The sequence below is a fragment of the Accipiter gentilis genome, chromosome 31 (genome assembly GCF_929443795.1).
Source record: "Accipiter gentilis chromosome 31, bAccGen1.1, whole genome shotgun sequence".
NCBI classification, from domain to species: Eukaryota; Metazoa; Chordata; class Aves; order Accipitriformes; family Accipitridae; genus Astur; species Astur gentilis.
Window position 1 is genome coordinate 3,701,141 of NC_064910.1, and position 24,530 is coordinate 3,725,670.

Genomic DNA, 24,530 nt, shown 5'->3' on the forward strand with positions numbered 1-24,530 from the left:
CCACCTGCCAGCAGCACCCACCTCTCCTCAGATGCGTGCAAGATACCCTGACTGCGGTCATCCTCCCCTATTTTCCCTATGGATTGTGGAGATTACACCAGAAACGCTGCACAGGAAGCCTCCAACAGTAGGACCCTCCAACATGTATGTCCTATACATTTTGTCGGCCACTTCAAATCGAATCGAGTGTACCCTGACAGTGGCTTAGGGGACAGCAACCAAAAAACCTCCCTTTTCAGTTATTCTGGTATAATTTGTCCTTCTCATTTGAGAATTTTCAAGATTATCCTGCCCTCGATAAGACCGGCACCCACCACCACCTGTTATGAACTTACCTCAACATAGAGGATAGGGAAAATGCCAATCTTGTCACCCAGCATTCCTTCCGCCCAGTTGTCATCTACCCTCCTGATGACCGTCAAAATTTCATCCTAAAATCAGAGACACACAAGATACACACTCAGATTTTTTTTCAGTAGAAAGATGCCCGTTTTTAGTTACCCACATGACAGCTCAGGGAGAGAGTACACGGAAGAGGCCATAAGCCAGGTAAAAATGTTCCCTGAATCCACATCCCTGGTCCAGCATCCCACCCCAGGCATCCCACCCAAAGTGCACGGAAGCACCCTGCAGACCGGTACAGCTCCAAGGGCCCGGGCACAGTGGTTAGGAATAGGTAACTCCCGGCTTCATTGCAGGGACAGGGAGAAGGTTTGACGCAGGGACATCTAACCCGAAGGTGAAAACTCTCCAGCATGAAGCTGCCCCTGTGCATCCGAGAGCCCGTTGTGGCACTTGGCTGCTCCAGAGGACAATTCAATGGGAAGCACTGGTAGAGCACAGGTAGTCCTGGAAACTTCCAGCAAGAAGCATCAGGTATAGCACGAGGTGCTCAGCGACTGGCTTACTGCTGATGCACTGCATGTCAGTTTTCCTTTTTTTAAAAAAAATAGGAGGAGCTAAAAGTGCAAAGCAAGTAAAAAGCCAAGGATAACATAGTAAAAACCAAGTTGCGTTCAACTGTTGGATCACCTTCAGTTTAGATACAAATTTGAAAACCAAAGGCATTTGAATATTATATTTAATCTAGGGGATCTTACAAAAATTTCAGCTGATGGTGAACTTCTTTCTGACCATAAACCAAGAGATTAAGCAAAGTACAAATAAGATCCATACTGCTCAAGGTTTCCCTTGATAAGAGTTCAAATGTGGAACACACCAGTCATTACAAAAACTCAGGTGACTAGAGCTAAACCCTGAGTTTTCCCAGTTGGAACTGCTCAACTTGTCAGTGGATTTCTGCTACCACGTCTGTCTGCTGGGGTTGTCCTACCAACAGGGCACTGCCTGCACGCTCCCATCTCCTACAGCCGGAGGACAGGAGTGGGCTGAGGGAGTTTGCTGAGATGCCATTCATTCTCTCAGGGCATCCAATCTTCCTCCGGTCCTGTGCAGAAATGTATAAAAAAGAAGAAAACGCCTTCCTCCAGAAAGCTGAGACAGAGCTCCCTGCCGTTCTCGCTTTATTTCTACCACTCGCTCTATGAAAATAAGAGCTTTATATGATCTATCACCCTCCATGTAACAAGCTATTCACGTTAACTGGTCAGGTGAGGGGAGCTGTTTTTTTTGTGGACGCTTCTCACATAGAAAAAAACCCCACAAATTCCTGATCCAGGATGTCAGACTGTGGATTTACGTTGATAGAAAATGACCAGAACAGGGATGTGATGTGATGTACTTTGCAGTTTTTGAACATGTGCATTTTGAACACATGCACTTCGAAATAGTTTAAATGTTTCCTTTGAATTATTCATCTGAATGATCCATTAGGGGAAAGCTCAGAGAAACAGCCACAGACTGAGTCCTTCAGCTATTTATTACAGCTGGAAGGACGCAAAAAGAATTTGTACATTTAATTTCCTGAAGAAACAGATAGCATTCCCTTCCAAAGCCCCATCTGCACAGACCATTTTTGATCTGTGTAAAGAGCTGACAGTAACACATCTCTGCAAATTTTCCACATGTTCCTACAAAAGACCTATAATCACAAATTTAGAATCTAGGTAAAGGGGGTAAATGAGGAAAATAAAAGACTGCGTCGCTTCAAGAACCTGCTATGAGCGTTTCTACTTTCTATATTTGTTCAGCTATTTTCTTAAAAGACTTTTTAAAACCCCAAATTGTGACGGATCTACAATTTCACTCTATGTTTATACATATATAATCTTATGTATGAGCATACATATGCATAAGCATGTATAAATGTATGCATGTATGTATATATAGTTGCATATATATACACACACATAAGATAAGAAATTAAGAAAAATCTTTTTAACTGTAAAACCCCAGAAGTGCTCGACTAGATTTTGTTAGGGGCACCGTGCAATCCTATCCCTGGCAGGAAAGGTTTATCTTGCGTTGATCCTGCTCGAGGATGGGGCAGCGACCAAGTGACCTTTGAAGATCCCTTCTAACTTTACTTTTGACAGACCTAGGAAATGTGGAAGCCTTTCCATACACTGATCTTAGCTTGGCTCTGCCAGGTCTGGCTGCCGAATGTGGTCATACATATGAGAAAATCAGATAGCTGCACATCCCAAGATATGCTGACATTCAAAATGTATATCTTTGTGGGAGAGCAACGTGCAAATCCTTGAGAATGCTTTCCATTACAGATTTCATTTTCAGAAGGGTGTTGAAAATCTCCAGGAATTACAGCAAATCCTGAAACATCTTTTGAAATTCTTTATTAATAGAAAGTTTCTTTGAATTCGCAGCCCACGACATCATTCTATACGCTGGGCTGGTGAAAGCTTCAACATGAACTATTTTAGTACCTTAAATTAGTTGGATAGCCGTGCTACTTACAAATTCCTAGAAAGGTTCCCCAAAGGATCATGAATAGTAAAGAGCCACAGATCTCTTGGCATACCACTTCAACTTTCTGAACTTCACTATTTCACATGTACTAAATTGATTTCCAGGCAGCATAAAGGAATCCAAGCCTCAAATCTCATTTCAAAAGCCAACGGTATCCACTGTAGTCTGACAAAGGTACCTCATGCTCTTTTTATGCCTGTTGCTAAAGTCTCTAATTATTTGCTCTCTCCTACTCGCTCACATCTCTCTCTATTCATCAGGACCGGGCAGCCTCGCAACAGGCACGTGGGACCTGCAGTTCCAGTTTATAACCATTATCAGAAAGGTAGTCAAAGATAAATCACTTAAAAAGCAATCTGATTGATGGAGAAATGACCCCTTTTGCTGCGAAAACAGCACAAAATTGTGTCCTGTAACAGTCATGATTCACAGCCTGACTTTCACTCTAGTCATTAACGGCCATTAATGAAGCAATACAAAGCAGATGCGCCTGCTATTCTGCAGAGATAACAACTCCATCTAGAGCACTGGGGAGATGTCAGCGATGGCAGGATGGCACCGCGCGGTGCTCAGTGCGCCCAACGACAACACTCGCCAGCTGGCGCGAGAATCCCAATCGCCAGCTACCGCTGGGACGGTCCCTCTGAGACCAGCAAATGCTGCTGGAGTTGAACGCTAAGGGACTGGGATGCCGCTCCGCAGCCGGGAACCAGTATTGGATGTGACGGCTCCAAGATTGGCACAAGGCTTGTTAAACGCTGCTGTGGGCTGGGGATAAAAGTGTTGGAAAATGAAGGGAATAGCCGGTGTGATTAAAAATGCGATGAGCCGTAAAGCACGGGCAAGAGTTGACGTTACCTTGACAGGTTTGAGAGTCATCTACCACTGAGCCTTCAAAGGGCCACGTGAACTCATGCACGCAAAGGGTGGTCCAACACCAAAACAAAACTGTGGGCTGAATTTGGACTCGGTCTAAGCCTGGAGTAACTGCGCAGACAGACAATAATGCGATTCCTCCAGTTTTGCACCATTATAGCTAAGAGCAGAGTCTTCTTGCGCATGGCTTCTACCAGAGAGCACGTAGCCCAAGGGAGGACGGGTTATTTTTTAAACCAGAGACAGCGGGAGCCCAGGCTCATGCTGGGATATCACATAAGGAGACATTAGAAAGCTGAGTTAAACGAGTATATCCCAAGGGCATACATTGAGAGTCTGCAGGCCACACGCTGACTGCAACCATGCTAGTGAACATCAGAAATAACACTTCCGAAGCTGCTGGAGTTAAACTGGTGCGAAGCTGAATCGAGGCTGGAACCCACCGTTACAGAGAGCAAAATAACTGCTAACCAACTGATTTGGCTGATCACTGCTAAACACTGAGGAAAAATACGTTAAGTTGCAGCTCTGGGATGTTTGGTCTTCTTGTAGGCACTGCAGAGGAGGGAACAGTGGTGGGACCCTATACCTGTACATACGGCTGCTTTGGGAGGAGGAATTAGGGGGAGCAGTCCTCATGGTGTAAGAAAATGACAGGCTGGAGCTTTCTTTGTTGCACTGGATACTCAAGACAGAGGTTTCTCTGTCCCTTCCGGTTTTATACTTACACATACAGAATTATTCTATTTGATTTATCTTTGGCCTTTTATCTGGAGAGTGTTGTGTCTAGAGGAGATGAAAACGGGTAAATGGCAGAAGCCGTCTGCAGCACTGCTCATGAAGATCAGCATAAAGCAGACTTCATTTTCTTGCAATCCACCTCTCGAGCAAAAGGACATTTTAATTTGGAAGAAAAAAAGCCTAACCCTTAGTAAGAGGAAAACCCTAATATCCTTCCTTTGTTTTCTTTTACTGCACCAACAGATATTCAGACTGCATCGTAACAAAGAGGATGGAAAAAAGCAAGGTCCAGCAGAAAAGCAGCAAAACGTAATGTTACAGAAGATCCCTAAGTCTGAGCTCCCTTCTTTTAGTTTCTCTTCAGAGGAAAAGTCTTCTTTATTATATAAGTAAAATTCAATTACAAGTGTCTGGTAGCGTTAAATGAGTTGCAGGACACAAACAGGTTATACCAGTTTGTATAAATGGTATGCTGATGCAACCCCTCTACCTGAGGAAAGAACAAATAGAGTAAATGAAATTGAGATCAGGTCCAGCACCTTCAGATGCAAACTGAGACATTCAAATGATGAATATTGCTCCAAGTGACAAATCACATCTACAGCAACGCAGTGCTCATGACTCTGTGCAGGGGAACTGACTGCATCAGCAGATGATCTAAAATCTGGGCTAAACAGGAACCTTCATCAGCGCAGGTGACAGCTAAAATTAGCATTGAGAAAACTGATGAAAACATGACGGTAAAGTCCTGAGATAAAAAATAGATTATTCGCTGTCAGAGAGAACAATAGACAAGACAAAAAAACAGTTACAGGGTGACAGTGCGTGTAGTGGAAGGAGCTAAAGAAGAAAATAGCAGTAGAAGAGAAACCAAACCCCCTTGGGGAAAACACAGTCATCAGGGATAAAAGGATGCAGACAGTAACACAAGGGGTGAAATAAAGGAAAATTGAGGGATTGAGACTAGAGCGATACAGCAGAAAGAAATGCTCCATGTGAGAATGGCATTGGACAGCCGAGAAAATAAGAACTATCAGTATACAAAGACAGTTATTGTAAAGGAGGTATACTAATATATGGCACCAAATATATCAAATACAAAAGTCTAGGACAGGACTGGCTCTAAGAAAAAAGACCACAGCTGCCCACCATACCTATTCAATTTCTTAGATCGAGCAAGCAATGGATACCTTAAGTGGACAAGATTGCTTCTCAGAGAATTCACCATTGTACCTCTGTGCAAGCAGCAAGGAAAACAATGCGCCAGTAAATATATATATTTACTGATAGGATCTCAAAGGTAACTTCTGGCTAACTTTCTGTTAGTGCGTGGCTGCTACTTCTCCCTAAGCAGCCCACTTTCTCGCAGAGATTCACAGCTGCAGGGAGGCTGGGCAGTGGCAGGGTTTGCGGTGTTTGCAATCAAACGCTTCGCTTGCTATGGAGCAAAAGTGCTTACAAATCTTTTGTTAAATAAGTATGAGAAAGTATACATTCTAGGAAATTGCGTTCTGCTGAGAAATGTTGAACGAGTGAAAAAGATGTTACATTTGGTGAGAAAATTATATGCTGCAAATAATTCATTCAGCCATAATAGGTAGCCTCAAAAGAGGAGGTCAGTAAAATCCTGGTGAAGGATATTTTTATCATCTATTTCATATTCATTTCCAGCATAACTGTTATTACCTTATGTGATACTATAACAACCACAGACAGCTGAAATAAAACAGAAGATGACAACGAACAGGTTCTCCATGGCATTCAGTGCCATAAATTAACATTAGGGGATATGCTTTGTTTTACTGTGGGTTTCTTGATATCCATGAAGCCCATCTAAGGTCAACACAAATTGCTAGGGAGGGGAGGGGGAGACAGAAAGCAGGTGGGGAGGTGGGGGAGAAAGGGAAAACGTGACATTTTAAATCCAAAGGAAATTACAATATCTCAGTTTTCTCTCATTCCAACTGGAATTTATTAAACATTTTGGTTTAAAAAACCCCAAAGACTGTTTTTTAAATGTCTGCTTTTTAATCTCTTTATGTTCTTAAAATAGGAAATACTGTGATATATGACGATAGCGTATTTCAACTGCTAATTGGTAGATGGTATGATGCAATATACATTTTGCAGCTGAATGGCATTTTAAAACACTGAAACATCTGATTCAATAAGGAACATTAGAAGACACATTTCCATTAGATTTTTTCTGAAATTGAGTCATTCTTGCAGAACATTTCAATGCAGACGAAATGCATGCTTTTTAGACAGAAAAATATTCTCAGAAACCGTGTCGCCAGTTCTACTTGTTGAGTTTCACCAGCTGTATACCAACCTGGCTGTACCTGCTATGAGCTATCTCGCTGGCTTCTCCTTTAGACAAAATGGGAGCAATTTCCCAAGGATGCTAACGAGGGGCTTGCCCCGAGGGATGGCTTCACACCCAGCCAGTCCCGCAGCTCAGCTGGCGTGCGGGACATCGCAGGGCCACCGGGGAGGGAGGAGGATTTATTTACAAGTCGGGAGAAGTCAATGCCCTTCAGCACGTTACGTGAGGGGACGTCCCGCTTAATAAAGGGAATTCAGCCCCGTCAGCCTGTCCCCATTGGGCTGTCTGAGCTCAAGGATTTTCACTTTCTCATCCAAGAGACCAGTTGAAAGAAACAAAGGGAGAGCAGGGGGTCCCTGGCAGAGCTGCCAGGCAGATGTCCCACCGGTCCCAGCACCGCTGTGCTCCACACTCGGCTGCCAGCACCCCATGTGCCCCATCCATCCCTACAGAAGCAGCTTTCTAAGCTTTTTTCTTAAAAAAACCCCCAAAACAGAACTATTCCCCTACCTTGGTGAAGGTCAGGCAATCCTTGTCTTGATCTTTATCCTTCATTTCAAAGTCGTAAAGTGCTTTGCCCTGAGGTGGAGCTTGCGGAAGGGGCTTGATACACTGGATGTAGCTGGCGGGGAAGAAGCCGTGGTTCCCATTGAGCTCCCCATGGTACCAGTTCTCGTCCACCTTCCGCCGCAGTATGATGATGTCTCCCTTGTTAAACTTGAGGTCACCGGGCTCTTTCCCCTCATACGTGTAGAGGGCTTTGCCATAGGGAAGCTGCGAAACGCTCTGGGGAAACAAAATATGCAACAGCTTTAAGCAAACTTGAGCCAGCGCCAATTTCCTTCTTAAAGTCACTTTCAGCTAGAGGCAAACTGGTCATCCGTGACCAAATTACCCCAACGACTGCAGCTGAGTGCTACACAACACTATACCCTGGACTCTACAGGAAAACTAGGATGCACACGATGGTAAGACCGATAAGGTAGGTGTGCTACATCAGAGGAGGCATTGCAGTTCTCCTGAAGCTCAGCTAAAACCCATGGTGCCTCTTACGCCATCAAGCAGCATCTGTTAATTTGCAAAATATCCTGTGTAAGCAGGACTATGTATTTAAACAAGTAAAACTCGACACGTCTAAGGGTAAAATATTAGACATGTTGACCTTCAGGGTTGCTTTGGTTTCTGAGGCTCAGAAGATAAACAAAACATAACAAGCTTGAAGATTCACGCGGTTCTAAAAGTTGGGAAGTTGAAAATTTTTCACTGTGTTTGTTAGAGCAACTCCAAACATTTTTGAGTTTGAAGCTTTTAGTTTAGCTTTTGATTCTGTAACCAAATACTCTTACTTCTTTCAAAATCCCCAAGTCTCACGCTGTTCACTGAGGGCTACTGTAAACAGTTACAATATTCTTTGTTGCTTATGAATTAATGTCCCTGTGGAAAAGTGGAATAGGCAGAATGCCTCAAATCTTTCTTTTAGAACTAAAAACAGCTCTGAGGCTTTCACTCTCATTAAAAGAAAGAAACAAACTTTACAAAAATCACAGCACAAGTGCAAAAAAGCCTAAAAAGTGAATAGTTTGGTGTGATAGAAATAAGAAACCTATTTGATGGAAACTACTTGATTGTGAAGAATACTTCCCAGAGTTCACTTTGGCCCAGTGCAAGATTATCTCACCCCGGCTGCGACTGCATGGACAATTTTTTGGAGGGAGTATTGGTTTATGCAGCCCTTGGCCTTGCTCTCCCTGGATACTTGCTCCCTCCTTGCAGAATCCCACAGAGCAGCGGGTAACTGTGTTGGACACAGCTGCCTGCTGCTTTGGCCCTATAATAGCTCTTTAACCCATACTGGGGGAGAAAAGGTGTATCGCTGTATTATCCTATCCCATTTTTTATTTTATTTAGCTTGCGCTAAGACTCAGCTTGCAAGCCTCAGCGCAAATACGTAGCAGCACATACCACAGGGGATGTTGAAAAGGTTCTGTAAAGTCAACCTTTCCTAGGAGTCTTTTTTTCAGAGATGTATTTATAAAAATGACATAGTTTTCTATTGCATATCTACGCCTACGAGTAGGCTGTTCCCTGCTCTGTACACGGGTTGTCAATGGGGTGTCCTACAGGAACAATGAAAAAGTAAAGGTATGTTTAATAAAACACCCTGGTATTCCCTCAGGTGTTTTTTATGCCTGTACTTCTGGATGACATTCCTGTGTGTAAGAATAGCACTCGGATGCTTTCCGCAGGGAGAAACACTCCATTTCCCCACCCCAGCCAGAAAATGAGACGCTGGGATGACTTTTTATGGTATTTGTTAAAGCAACAAGCAGAGGCATTTTTCGATCCCGACGGGTGCGTTAAATGGACCTGCTCCGGTGGGGCAGGTTTTACGCTCCTACACCTGCACCTTTTGGCAGGAGGAGGAGGAGAAGCACCGGCCCATCGTCCGCAGCCTCTGCCGGCTGCTTCTGGGTGCCAGATGGTCGCTGCGGCAGGCAGATACCACGCTGTTCAAAAAGTAAGTTTCTTGAGCGCGCCTTCACACGCAGGCGTTAACTTACTCATTTTATTAGGAAAGGCTTTAGTAGCTGTGCAGGTCTCGGAAAGCACGTGCAACAGATCTTCTTGCCTACAGCACACAGGGAAGGAGGTAGGCAAACAGGCACGGCTCTGCAGAGCACTACCTGTGTTGTCTGGATGGGGATTTAATTTCATTCAGATGTGTCCCCGGGTCTTGGTTTTCTCATTACCAATTTGCAGTTTCTCTTTTTTCTCTCTATTCTTTCGGATTTTGCCACATCTGAATGAAGGTACCCCATTAAAGGCCAGCATTTTGGAAGCATCTTCAAATGTAACAAAAAAAGTGTGAAAACAGAAAAGAAAATCAACAGCCGGCTAACAGAGCAAGCATCAAACAGTCTCTCCCAAACCAGTGGCAACATCCGACTGATATTTTTCTCTTTGCCAGGATGGTTATTTCCCTTGACACCAAAGCTCTGCTTCCCTCCCTAGTGCTTTAAAAGATTAAGCATACAATACCATCAAACTCCTTAGGTAAGGCATAGATTGCACTACCTATTTGAAACCAGAAAAACAATATTAAGCTGAAAGACTACAGAGCCTTGTTGTAATTTAGAAAGAAAAGATTCATTACTTTAACTCATGCTGGGAGAACACAATTTATCAAACGCCGAGTAAGACTTCTGCCAGGTGCGCACTGAACCGCTGCTGATCCAGGCACACGCCTGGCAAACCTGCTCCGTATCACTTATCCTGGAGCCAGCCTTGCTATTCCCAAGATCTTTGTAGCAATTCAAGGTCGGATCACTTTCTTTACATTTTAACCACTTTCTCTTCCCAAGCCTCATTTTACTGTGTAAAAAGTCAACAGTCCCCAGGACTATGGGAAAAGAAACTGGATTTTATTCAGCCTCACACATCATCAATGAAATTTCTACGCAACACATGCTGGGCTTTTCTTGCTAATTAATTGAGCTGGCTAGCAGATGATTCAGGTGCCTGTTTGTACCTTCACCTGATGAAAAAGCAGACTTTTAAGCAAAACAAACTGCAAGACAAAACTTTTCACTTGAAATCTGGCACTGTTTTATTTGGAGACCTTAATGTGGCACCCCAGGGAATTTGCAGTTTAGGTGCTTGTGTTCCTGGTCTCTGTCACGGGCTCAGTAATGGACCGTGTCACCCAGGGACTGTCCTACACAAAGAAGATTTGCACATGAGGTACTTACACTACAACTGCCGGGGGAAGGTGCTTCCGAAATAAAATGTTTCAATTGTCAGCTACAGCTTTTCTAATTCTGAGCCACAGCTTTTCAACTAAAATACCTGTAGAGGCATTTTTTAAATTGAACTTGTTTCGTGAAAAGACAACGTCGTATTGAAAAATTACTGCAATTGGGAGATTTCCTCGCCTTTCCATAAGGCCAGAAGTACCCATTTTGATTTAAGCATCCCAGGTAAAGCTTGCATTTACTGTGGTCCAGGCAGAGGTAAAGAAATAACAGAGTCCTCTAACCCTTTTCAAATAAAGCTACATTTCCTGTTCTAAATCTCTAAGCGTCTGCTCCAATCAACCAAAGAGAGAAATTCAGTATCACAATTACCAAAAAACCCCCAAAATAAACTCTTGAAGCTTCGTTGCTGATATCTTTTGGCCAAAAGGTCCAGCTTTCAGTGGACTTTCCATGGTCAGATTATATTAATGAATCCTGGTCCCTAAGAAGCAGATTTTGGGAAGTTCCCCATTATTGTTCCTACCTTTGGTTAATCCGTAAGTGAAAAGCAAATCAGATTCAGAAAGCTCCTCTTAACTGTATCTGAAAGGAGGCAGCATTAAGCATATTTCAGAAATAGAAGAAAAACGATCACTGCTGCTGTTTGCTAGTTGTAATGCCACTCTCCATCAACAGTAAGGTAATTCTTAGAAATCTTCCCATGATTATTTCCCTCTTTGTCAAATCTTTGTGCAGTGCAATTCTGGCCTAATCACCCCCCTTTTCTTCACTTGACTCCCCCCAATTCGAAGGGAAGGGGCTTGGCCAGGACTGATGTCTGACTCACATGCAAACCCCCCAGGCGCTGCCGGGGAGCACGGCTTTCCCATTTTCTGTTCAAAATCTCTGCCCCATGCCCTGTCCTATTTCCCCTCAGCTCCTTCTTCCACGCAACGACACTTCAGTCAGACATCATCATCTGCAGCATGCCCAGGTGGTCCTTCTTACAAAACCCTCCCATCTATAACGGGCTGCAAAGTGTCATCCAAGGGATCAGACTAAAGAAAAGCAGAGCCAGGCAACGGTTTTGGTGGAGGGCGGCGATAAGCACATAGAGATGTTCCTCCAGCAACTGCAGGAGTGCTTGCACCTTCCTCTTGCTCCCTGCTTCAGCAGAGCAAACCGTCCTTCTCCACCAGCCACCACGCTACCCCCTCCCCTCCATCCCTGCTCCTCAGCCAAAGCCCCTTCTCAGCCGTGGGGCCTCATCTCGGGATCTTCTGCAATACTATTTCCCGGGAGGAAAACTCCCTTTCCCAGCAGCATCGTGCTGCTCCTCTTCCCACTGTGCCCGGTTCCACCACGGCTATCCCTGCATTGGGGGACCGCGGCGGGGACAGCCTGGCTGCCCCGCGAGGAGCTCGGCGGAGACCCCCAGCCCACCATCCCCTTTCCACGTCAGCTCTCGACCTGCGTTCCTGGTCTGACGGGTGTCTGCCATCACTCCCCTTCCTCAGCTGCCACGAAATCTGGTCGGGCATAATGCAGGCGGCTGCAAAATTAAACGGCCTCCGCATCTGGCTGTATCAAGAAATCGATTTGTCCTGTTGATTTATTGTTAGGTTAGCTGGAATTCGTCTATGATGTGTATTAGATTTCAAAACTCCGTGTGGGTGTGTATAGAAATAAAGAATGTAAGAAAGAAAGAAAGGAAGGAAGGAAGGAAGGGATGAAGTCACAGTCAATGGCAACGGCCAGTTTCTTTTTCCTGCCAGTAAATGCGCGTTGGCACGGCGCTGAATACTGCCAAAGGTTTCTTTTCTATTTCAGCAATCAATACTGACGTAAAAGCCTGAAGCGTTAATATGCTGAAAACCCCCCTCGCAGAAGACTCAATGATATGTTGGCAACTCAATCATTCTGCATTTATGTTTCAGCAATGTCAAATGGCAGCAGTTAAGCAGAAACCTGCTGGCAAATTGACAAACAACAGCCATGAAGCAATTAAGTGGCAACGCTGGAGAATTTTTCATTACGTATCCTGAAGAACAAAAGGAGGGGGAAAAAAACCAGACATGCTTGTTTCAAATAAATTCTCCCCGTAGAAAGCTTTGTAGAGTGTAAGCTGCACAGGTAGAGTAGGGCTTAAGTTTTCAAAAGCTGCAGAAAAGAGACATTTTCCCAATATGCTCGAAAGCAACGAAATATGCTCCAACTTGGGTCAAAGCCTGCCAGCTCCTGCGTGCAATAGTTAGTGAAGGAGGTCACTACTTCGAAAAAGGTCTGATGCTTGCCCAAAATAAGTGCCTACAAAACATGCTTTTCCTACTTCACACCGTTTGGGAAGGGAAAATAAAAGCTTCCCCATGCAACCAGTTTTTCTCGAGAGAGCAAACAGAGCCTGGATGTCTAAGATGAGCGTGCCTTCTGTTTCTGTGCCTCTGCACATCGAGGGAGGGTGTACACCAAAGACAGCATCAAAGCCCCAGGTGGAAAATCATCAGACAGGCTGGCCGGATTTGCTGGCTCACAAACACACAGGAGGAAAGTCCAAGACCATTCCTTGACATCAATACATTGCATTATATAAGAAGTCAAAAATAAAACACAGAGGGGGAAGGCCTCCAGCGACTAAATGCAGGCAGAAATGCTACGATCCAACCCTTCTCTCAAACCGAGTTTGCGTTCAGACTCCTGAAACCCAAGAAACCTCTTGAGGCTCTGGCTACAACCCCACTCTGCAAAAGCAGAGCAGGAGATTGTTTTTCTGCCGCGTGAAAGCCACGTTAACGCTGAAGGGTAATTTCCCTCGCCCCAGCTCTTGCCTTGTGCAGCTCAAGCTGTGCTAAGAAGGGAAACCTCAGCTTGTTTGCTGCAAGGGCTTCCACCGCACGTGGGGACCCCCCGTGAGAGGCAGGTACCCTCACCTGACCCCCGCTTCAGGGGGATGAAGGGATGAAGGAATTGGGGAAATGCAGAAGGTGGAGGAGTGTTTAACTCCTCCTTCTTTCTGCTTCATGGGTCTTGTTCATAGTCAGAGCTAGAGGTGGAGCAGGAATGGACGAAGCCAAACAGCCTCAGAACACACTGCTGGAACAGCCTGATAAGAGCACTAGTAGGGACAGTAATTTATTTTTTTTTTAGACTGTACTTCAGTCATTTTAGCAAAACACACTGGCATGTCGCTTGTTGCAGTTCTTCAAATTTCTCCAACATCTCCATATACCCCATCCTCCAAATACATATCTGAGGAGCCTGTTCCTCTGAATGAATGAATACACATTTATCTCCTTCATGAAGTACTATCAAGTGTAAACATCCAACGCAAATCAAAAGTCAATAAAGAAGAAAAGACACAGGAAGGAAAAAATAATGAAAAGGATGCACAGCTCAGTGGTAAACTATAATTGAACACAAACTATTACTACAGAGCATAACTAATAATTAAAACACATACTGTTAATTTTTTGCTTCATTACTCTGAAGCGTCGCACGTTACTCTGAATCTCCCAATCTACGCAAGCGGAGATTCGGTGGCGATGCACGGGGCTGCATTTACGTCTTCCAACTAGTAGGAAGCGCCCCGTGAGCAGGCTGAGCGACACTTCAGCATATGGTACCCTGCCATCCGTAACGGCTCCGCAGAAATGGCAGCAGCTGTGCCAGTGAGGACGGGGGTTGCATGATGGAGCATCCATCAGCAGGACTGCACCCGGATCGTGGCGTGGAAAGCACCCATTCGAATCAGCCGAGAGCGACTTAAAATCACGAGTGTGGATGGATCCCTTCTTAGTCAGCCCTAGGGAGCGAGAGAGAGCGCTTGCACGTGCAACGAGCTGAAGAAACAAGGGGCCGGGGTAAACTTTAGCCAGCGCCGTTATAACAAATGTGTACCACTGCCAGATCTGTGACCTGCAGAGGTTTTAGCGGCTTCTGTCCTTGAGAGGAACTTTCAGGATCATAAATCATTGTTGCATCTCACCACAAAAACTCTTAAAAAGTGGTTTGTCTTCCACGTAAGACGGTTTGTCTTACGTACAGTGATTCAGAAGCACTATTGCCCCTGGGCCACTGGTCTGACAGATCACGATGGTGACACTGCAGCATTTGCTTTCACAGAAAGCTAGTAATATGAAAAATTAATCCAAAAGAATCTAATTTTGCACAAAGTAGCGAAGACAAAAACCAGCCACGTGCTCTTAGTCAGCTCTGTGTGAACCATCAGTAGAAGCCTGAAAAATCACAGTTTGCAGGTACAACCTTTCTGAAATCAACTTTGAGAATCAAAGCAGTTAAGCCGACAATCAAAACAGCACCATGAAGAATGAAAACTGAACGTAATACTTTATATACCCTGGAAAGTGTCATGCTTATTTATAGTGTCATGCTTATATATAGTGCCATATAAATAGTGATTAATTACAATAAAAATAAAACCTCTTAAATAAAGCTCTACTCTTTTATTTAACTAAGGACTTGGACATAACAGTTAGATCTTGGCTGACGGTGCTGTGGAGCGCTGAGGTCCTTGTGACACCTGAGGACACGTGCAGACAACACACACGAGCCGTGCACAGCTCCTACCTGGAGTAGGAGGTGAAATCCTTCTCCGAAACTGTTCTGAGGTGCTGGGAGGTCTTGGGAACACCTCTACGCCCTCCCAAGAGAGGGTCTTTATACATGGAGAGGAAGTGCCCAAACAGCTTAGGAGCCTATCTGCCATTTCCAGAAGTGACTTTTGCAATTAGCATGAAGATACCACGGGAATCGCTTAGCAGACGGAGACGAAATGAAGGCGAGCAGGTACAGCATCATTCTAGCGCGTCGGCATTGCTCCCCAAAGAACGGGAAACAACGACGTTCATCACCCCAGAACAGCAAAGGATGCTGTTAATCTTCTTCAGCAATGGGCAAATGGAGCATAAACCGCTCTTTAAAGAGAACAGCGTCTCCGAAGGTTATTTTGTAGTTTATACGGCAAACAGGCCCAACTTGCATTTTTACCTTATAAGGTCCATCTTTGTACGCGCTGAGATTAAAGAATGTTTTAAACTTTCCCTTGGCAAATGCAGTTTTTGCCTGCAGCACAACTGAGAAAGAAACAGCAGGATTTCCACTACACAGCTTGTCACATAGGTATGTTTGGGATTCTCCGCTTGACCAAAATAAGAGCTCAGTTTTACAGTTCAACACCATTTCTCTTAGGAAGTTTAAAAACTTGAATGCAAGACCATCCCATGCTGAGCTCATCCAATCTCGCAATCCCAGCTAAAATAGCTTCACACCTTCTGCACATCTCGCACTGCTTCAGCCCGCCACTCAGCATCTATCAATATTTACACATTCAAAGATCTCTTTTTCCTAGCAACACGTTGTTTAAAGCAAAGTATTCTCAAACTACACGCACTCCTCTTAAACAACATGTGATTTTCAGGGTCAGGTTGGATTTCTAGCAGTGAATTCACAGCTATCGCTGCCCAGAGAATCCGGGGGTAACACCAGCCAGCTGTTTAACCGTGTCAGCACAAAGTCCCTCATGTTCTGCAAAACCCGAAAGCTTCCAGACTCTCTGCTCTTTAATAAGTGGTACTGTCAACACACTGCTGGCATTGTAGGTCAAATTCTGGTTTCAGTTAAACCGCTTTAATCCAGTTAATCTTGATAAAGCGGCGTGGATGTATAGAAAATTCCTACACAATATAGAGCTTTATCTTATATTTAATCTCCTCTGAAACAAAGCTGAATGGCTGGCAGCCTCTACCAAGGAAAATATTTAGTGATCTCTCATGTGCTGGCCATAGCCTTTACAGAGCCTAGCTATGCTCTGAGAATCTGAAACTAAAAATTTTCACCTTTCAGGCAGAAAACAGTCACTGGATCCTAAGGGCCAAATTTTACCCTTATAATCCTGCGCAGGGATCCCGGTGAATGGACCGGCTGCTGCACGCAGACGTTTCAGAGCAGGAGTCGGTCTACAAAAAGTCCCAACCAGTAGCCAAGAGGACTTCTAACCCAAGAATGCAACGTGGCTTCATGAGAAACCACCAGACAAAATCCATCTCGACTGCCTGCCTCGCCAAGGCAAGGGCCACCAAGCACATCCCGAGCGAGGGCTTCAGGAGCCGGCGGTTCGTTAACGCAGAAGAAAACAAGTAACGGCAAAAACCATCTGCTGCTGCAACTCGAACGGGCAATCTCATTGCAATGTGCTACTTGAGCAGTTCAAGGAGGAAAGACAGCAAAGTTGGCTACATTTAGCCTGCCAGAGCCACGAAGAGAGACGCTGTAAAACAAATAGGAGCTCCCTCGAGGCTACGGAGAAACACAAAACAAAACCTTATATTCAAGGCACTATAGCAGTTGTGTATTTAAGGTTGCCTTGTGTTCTCCATTTGAAGTGTGTCTTAAATCCTTTAAAGAAACATGAAATCTCTCACTGATTACTCCCCAGACGACACCGCTTCGGTCAGGACCATGACCTGGTTTTCCCAGCCGCCTGCCAGAACCCAGTCCTTGCTCGTTTTTTGGTAAAAGAAATGAGTTAAAAGTCAGCCCGCTGTGCAATTTTGAGAGCCTTATGTTTTTTCAGGCTCCTTCACCTCCACAATGGCAGCATTTACAGCCCTGGAATTTTACACAATTCTTTATGCTGTAGGTCACGGCAAGAAAAAAGAACGTTTGGGGGAAACTACTAAAAAGTATTGCATAAAAGCCCATAACGTGAATCTCTGCTGTAACTGCTTCATTTGATCTTTCCTGGTGGAAGCTGACAAAGCAAGGGGACAGCTTACATTTTCCAGTGGTGCCTTTGTAACTCTGCTACCCGGCCCGATACCTTTGGTTTGCCTTCCAGCCTTTCCACGTCTTTCTTCTTGGCTCCTTCCCTTGCGACTCAAGCGTTTCCTTAGCAGAAACCTTCTCCCACCTCGGCCCCAGAGAGGACTTTATGGTCCAGTCCTGCTACAACTCATCCGAGCTGGGTTTCCTCCTGGCAGACACCAGGCAGGTCACAGCTCAGAGACGTCCCACTCCCAGGACTTTTCCATTGCCATTTTTTCTCTCTCAGGTGGACCGCAGGGAGGGGAGAGGGGTAAGAAAGGGCCTGGGGATGAAGCTACCCCAAAAATGGAGCGGGCAGCTCTATTTGCCATCTGGCGAAGCTCCCAGAGCTCAACAGAGGGAGCTCCACTCCGGCAAATCTTGCTGGGATCGCCACCGGTGCAGAAAATACTTCTTTTTTTTTTTTTTTTTTTAACATAAATAAATGCACACCAGGAAAATCTTTCTCCTCTCTTCCTCCCTCCCTTCATGCAAACGTTAAAGGTTGTGCAAAAGCTTTTCCCATCATCAATCACCAAGAATCAAGAAAATCAGCCGCCGAAACAACAAAAGCAGCTTTGGCAGCCGCAGCTCACAGGCTCCAGTGCCCAAACAAAACAACACAGAAAAATTTAAAAATGAAGGATTTTTAAAAATTTATCTTTCTGAGGTGACATAGGGTTGTTCAAGGACCACGTTGGGATCATTCCTCCATACAGAAATGCGCATTTGCTGAGGAGCTGAGGAGTCTCTGAGGGTGTCAGAGTATCGCAAGGTTTGAAGGGTGAAACAAGGATGGTTTTACTGGGGAGCGAGCAGGGCTGCTGCCGGGGTTTCCAGGGAATATGGGAGAGGTGGTAGAAGACAAATGACCACGAAGACTCTCTGATATGGGAGTGGGATGAAGAAGTGCCCACCCAAAAAGCCTGCCTGGCTAACACTGACGGTGGCTTGTAAACTGAGACAGGTGAACGGGTGAAGGAGGAAATAATTCTTATTTCTGATGAAGGGGAGGATCTGAAATTCCTACTTAAACCCTAACACTTCTGCAAAAGATAGCGTTTGATTCGCTTACGCTGCTTTTACTGAATGCTTTATGATTAGTAAGTGTGGTGCCTAGGAAGCACCTCTTTCTGTTGTGTCGTCCTCACTGCATGCGACCACAGAGCAGAGCCCTGCACTATAAAACTGAAAATATATCCTCTGCTTTCCCCTCGTCCAAAGTTTTCATGAGGCAGCTTTAAAAAACACACTAGATGAGAACTTTCTGAGGTGGTATTAACAGTTTCATAAATACTGTATTACCTGAACTGTACCTTCTCTGAACTGACAGGGTGTTTGATAAATGCACTGTGGGCTGCATACACAGCGGAGCTAAAGAACATGTTTCCTCGGTAGCTCAGTTGTAAACTTCAATAGGTGGATAAATTCCCGTGTCACTAGAGAATATTTACAACGGAACCTTATTTATCAGCAGCGTGCCCTTACCAACAGCCCACACAAATCCTGTTACACAAAAACAGCTATGGCTCTTTTCTTATAGTTACATGAAAATCACAGAGGTTTCTTTTGCACCGGGACAGGCTTTATAGCCAGCAAGATGAAAATGCATTAGGAGATGCTAACGTTGAAATATTCTTGGCTCCAAACGTCAGTGTGAGAAGCGTTAGCTCATCCACAGCTGTGCTGTGCGAGCAGTCTCCTCATCCCTTCGCTGTCAGGGACCTTCTCAAGTGAGAGCACATCGGGGGTCTCCACGCTCATGTCATCTGAACGTGCTGACCTATTTGCCAGGAATTTGGAGAGATTATTTCCCCCCTGTTTGCCGCGATTAGTAATATTCAAATATCTGGTATCCATTAAAAAGGAAAAATCCATGCTTTTTTAAATCACGGTGTCTCAGCTCTGTTTATCGAAAGTGCCCCTGTGGTCGTTATTTTCCCCAAAAGCAGACCTTCTTTTTTCGGGACCCTTGCCCCCTCCTTGGCGGGGCCGCAGGCTGCCTCCGCTTTGTCCTCCCATGCGGATCCCTCGCTCTGAAACGACTCATTAGCTACAACTTACTGACACGCGCTCTCTTCGCAAAGGCGATAAGGAATCGCTTTCAAGTCCTCGGTCCCACTGACAGGACAGACTGGCACTTTCCCTCACATTAGCCAGCTGACTGCCAGAAGGGTTTTAATCAGCTCCGGCTTTGATGAGCGCTGGGTGGTCGGAGGAGAGGGCTGTCCCGTGCCTCCTGCGGCCTCGCTGTACCGAAAAGGTCAAAAAGCATCTCGCGCTCCGATGCCGCGAGTCCGGAGCAAACCTCCGCCTGGTTTGACGTTAGGAAGCAATGGTAGTTGGAGCAGACAAGGAAAACATCAAGGAAGGTACGAGGCTTCAGAATGCAAATCACGCTTTTATGTCATTCTCCCGAATCCCCTTTGGGGAGAGGAAAGTTGATTATCTACAGAATATGGGTCAAAGTCATGCCTTAAGGATCTTTCAGCACTTTGGCTGCTTGCTGACATACTACGGGGCTCCTTGGTCCCTTTTCAGGTTAATGCTTTCAAAGTGCTGTCCCTGTGCATCGGCATCATCATCACCATAACGCTACTAAAAAAATTCATTTCCTGCACCCACTCCCAGCAGTTTCTCTCATGCTGAATTTAATTGATGCTTCTTCCTGCACTCTGAGGAATGATTAAAATGAACACTACACATGTTTGGAAGCACCTCGGATTTTGAACTCTGCATGGTTTCTAATTAAAGGGTCACACACAGGATGCTTGTGCTCCATTTCACTCCTCTCTATGGCTATTATTATTACACACATTTCAGCAGTAGTCAAAAGAATCTCCTCTACCTCACATAATAGGATCCTGATTTAGACTGGATAATCACCAGTTGTTGATCTGGGTGAAAAATGTCTTTAGGAAAGGCAAGGCAAAAAAGGCTTGAGATGTAACCAGCCCTCTGGCATAGGCATTGATATTAATGACCTAAGTGTTTGAATTTCTGGCTAACCTGGAGCACGTAGTACCCAATGTTAAGCACTGGTGCTAATGAAGTAGAAGAAAAAAACCACAAAACCAAACAGCTAGGAAAAATCCCAGCGTAATCTGCAAGGATGTATGCGAGTGATGAAGCAGCAGCCCTGCTGTCTGGGTGTCAAGGTCTCTGTCGCTACAGCCAGATCACTTGTTCTGAGGATTGACTCTTCCCCAGGGCGAAGAGTATCAAAAGACTCGTTATGCTCTCAATCATATTCTCATGTATTATTGACATATTTGACATATTCCTCTATCATCCGCGGATATGTCTCCACAGAGCATGGCCAAAGATGCGGACGCGCTCAGCTCCAGAGTTTTTGGGAGCCGCAGCCCCGCGCACGCTGTGCCGTAGGATTTGGCCTCGGTGCTCACCGACCTGTCAGCACGGGTCAGACAGGGCACGTGGGAGCAGCTTGGCGTGCTCAGTGCCGCCAGTGTGCCTTCTGTCTGGTTCAACCACGACACCTTCCCTCCCATTCCCCTTGAAGTCCAGGTGTAGTCGGGGATGGCTTCATCCGGAGGCGGCTGATGCTCCGAGATTTTGGAGGAAAAGGTGAGTCTCAGCACTACTCCTACCCTTCCCTACCCACACTCTCCCTGGTAAATACTTGATTCCTCGGTAAAACTTCAGGTACAATTTTTGAGATGTTGCTCAGCTTTACTTTCAGATATCTCAGGACCCAAACGGCCGAGGGAAGCAACCAGCACTGAAATCTCGCCCCAGTTAATTACACATCTGCACCATCAGCAGCTGTGTCTGACATCAACAAAGCTGCACAATAAAGCTAATACCCCTGCTTTTCTGTAAGAAAAGATGGGGCTGTAAACCACAAAGGGGAAAATATTTCACATATATTTGCTATTAATATAAAGCCAGCTCATAAACCCCATCTTGCAAAGCCGTGCAGTCATTTCGAAAACTGCAGCTACACCTCGCTAGATGCAATGACCTTAACGTCTTCCAAGGCCTGCTTCTGACTTTGCTTACATGAATGTAAATAAATCAAGAGCTCCCCCACTGACCATAATGACAGTATTCCTGATTGTCACTGTTGTGGCAGCACAGTCAAGTTCCGTGGCAAGTGACACCAGGGGAAATGCTATGATAGCAATCCTATACTGCATTGCATGCATCTTTTACCACCTCGTAATTTTTAAAATATGGGATGCATTTGCTTTTTGAATGTCTTGTAAAATGCTACAGGCTATAAATAATTCAAGCCAATAATAATGGGATGCCTGGGCATTTCTTTTTCAGTTTTAAGAAGGCAGCGCTCTAACTTGGTGAAATAAACTGTTTTTACTGAAATAGTTCTCACTGCTGGTAAAGAAATGGCTTACAATTAGGCACACTGCATATTAGCAATAAAAAAGACTTAACAACAAAGCAAAATAGTGCTGGTGTATACATTTTTATTACTTACTCGTCTTCTGTACGGTTTCAAATCCTTTCAGAATAGAATTGAACTCCTGTGCCTCTACCCTGAGCTAATGCTATAATCATTGGGATATTGTATAAAATAGGAGCACTGGCTTCTCCTCCGGCCGTGTTATAAAACTGAAGAGCATTTTGCCTTTCAAAGACAGATTTTAGACACTTAACTTCAGGAAAGGATTAGGTCCTACCTCTCAAAAGGGAGAAGAGACTTTGGCCCCTGAGAGGGGCAGAAGTAAGATGTACTGCCCCATCCTCAACACTCCCCTAGCAGCTAATTCAGCACGTTGGCTTCCCCTCTCCCCTCCTTCAGCAAGCGACCACTTCAGGCTCCCGGCTTGCCCTAACTCTTCTCACTGGGTGATAAACTTAGGTGACCATTTCAGGACAGTGGATTCTGGTATGGGAGCGTGAGAGCTGCAAAACAGGGGTAAAGGATGGAGTTAAGTATTGCTCAGAAAAAATATAAACGTACCCTGAAGAAGACTACATCCTGTATTTCCATGACATCAAAACCAATTAAGCTTTGTTTCCCTGCTCGTTATGCCTAATTATTCTATCATACCGCCTCCAAAAAGCTATTCATAGTTACATCTGTCATGTGGCCTCAGCATAGCTCTGAAGACTAAAGGTTTGCAAGTACATTTTGTGAAATAGCAGCAAGTGCTACGTGGTCAAGTGGTGTCTCTCGGAGACGTCTCCCTTGGTGGGGCTGCTGTGACCCCCTTGACTCTCTCAGCAACGAGACCTCCAAGAAAGGGCTTGAGAAAGAACCGGCCAAGGGTGCAGTTTTATGGTACCATCTTCAGGCAATCTTTGCTGGGTAACGTGTCCGTGGGTTTAGCTCCCCGAGCTGGCTCCTCAGGCTGCGAGATGAGCACGAGAAAGGCAACAGGACCGCACACCCGATGGGAGGGCTCAGATGGGAACCAGAACATCCATTTTCGGCAGCAGCCCCCAAACGGGATCTATAGGTTCAGCCCTACCCTAAACCCACAGCTTCAGTATGAGAGTAAGTGATAGCTCCAAGTCCGAGAATGAGCGCTGGATCCCCCAACTTGAGCAGATGGGAATTACTGTGCTGAATTTCAAAGGCAGGCAATTTAATTTCCACATGATGCCACTGCTTTCTTTTCACCACCTCATCCCCCTGCCTGCCAGAACCTCAACTAAGGAATTGTCCACATCCTGGTTTGAACGTTTCTGTGGAGTCAGAACTTGAAAGAATATGTCTGTGCTCAGAAATTATGCATAAGTCCATTACAGCACAACAATAACTCAACTGTAATTGCCTAGTGGCACAGGCTGGAGCAAAGCAAGTATGAGCAAATCGAGAATCTGGGCAAGTACGAGGAAGGTCAAGAAATGATGGACGGAGACCCCTTTGAGACCGCTGCAGCCTCACATGACCACTGAGTCTAGTGCTCTGCCACTAACAAGAAATGTTGCAATAGATACACTTCTCAGCTTCTCAGACATCTTTTTCTACGTGCTCCAGTTCACCGCAGGCAACAAAGCACCTCCCCAAACCCTCTCATGAACTTAACACCAAGTAGGAATGATCAGAAGCTGTAACTTTCACATGGTAAACCAAGACCGCAGGAGAGAGCAGAAGCACGGCCGATGTCCTGCTCCTGATGAAGGGAGCTCAGCAAAGCTTGGTAAGAGGACTTGCTTACCCCATGAGATGACAGGTACCAAGAGAAATTCAAAGACACATCACCAAATACTTTGCAAACTGAGTGGAGGAGAAAGCTTCTTTCTGACCACAGACCTAAAGATTGATGCAAACCAGAGCACATGGCAAAGACAAACCAAGCAGACGCTTGGTACCACTGAGCCCCAGCGCACCCTGACCTGTGTCCTGGCTCTGGATATGACCAATGCCCAAATCTTTGCAAGAATGCCACTGCAGCTTTTTCATGCAACCTGCAAAAGTCCTGCAGCAGGAGATAAAGGCAATGTAAGCATGATGCAGTGTGACAGTAGCTTTAAAATCCCTGTGGGCATATCAGTGTAGGAAATACCTAATGATTCATACTTCTAGAGCACTAAACATGCCATTAGCCCTGCAAGAACCTGGCGACTATAAAAATCCCCAGACAGATAGGAGGAGTGTTCAGTTAGTGAGATCCTGTAGCTACTAGATCAATGTCTTCCTGCACAGGTAAGAATGAGAAATTATGGGTTCAATAGTCGAAAAATACAAATTTCTCCATAGAACAAAAAGGGGGAAAAATCAAATCCAGTTCCAAAACATTGCACTGAGAAGATGTCACCCCCTCAATTTGGTCTCCATTATAAGAGTTGTTGGCTATTTTAACACAAAAATTGCAACAAACTTTGCAAACTTGCTTTCAGACAAGGTAATTTCAGCAGAAGGTGAAAAGTGCTGATGAAAGTGGAAAGATCCTGTAGAATGAACTCTAGAAAACAATTAATCTGTGTTAATGATGTCCAGAGGAAGTGACAGGAAATGCTGCTTAAGAGAGATCAAGCCCATTTTACCCTTGAGCAGATATTACACGAAAGGGCAACAGCAGCTTAAGATGTTCCCTTCCACGTTTGCCAGTATTGACCTTGTTCAGGCAAATTATCAATCTCCGTGTCTCCTCTGACTCCCATCATTCTGAGTGCACACACCCCTTCAATGTCTGATATGCATACATTATCTACAA

At 45.0% G+C, this 24,530-nt stretch overlaps 1 protein-coding gene across 1 annotated transcript in view; it reads right to left on the minus strand.

The window, feature by feature from the left end:
- SH3RF3 (SH3 domain containing ring finger 3) overlaps positions 1-24,530 on the minus strand; it is a 245,111-nt gene that overhangs the window by 82,861 nt on the left and 137,720 nt on the right. The window contains exons 2-3 of the mRNA XM_049834469.1: positions 7,340-7,615; positions 336-431 (exon numbers count right to left, since the gene is read on the minus strand). Of these exons, the coding sequence (XP_049690426.1) occupies positions 336-431; positions 7,340-7,615 (372 nt within the window). The remainder of the gene's footprint in view (positions 1-335; positions 432-7,339; positions 7,616-24,530) is intronic.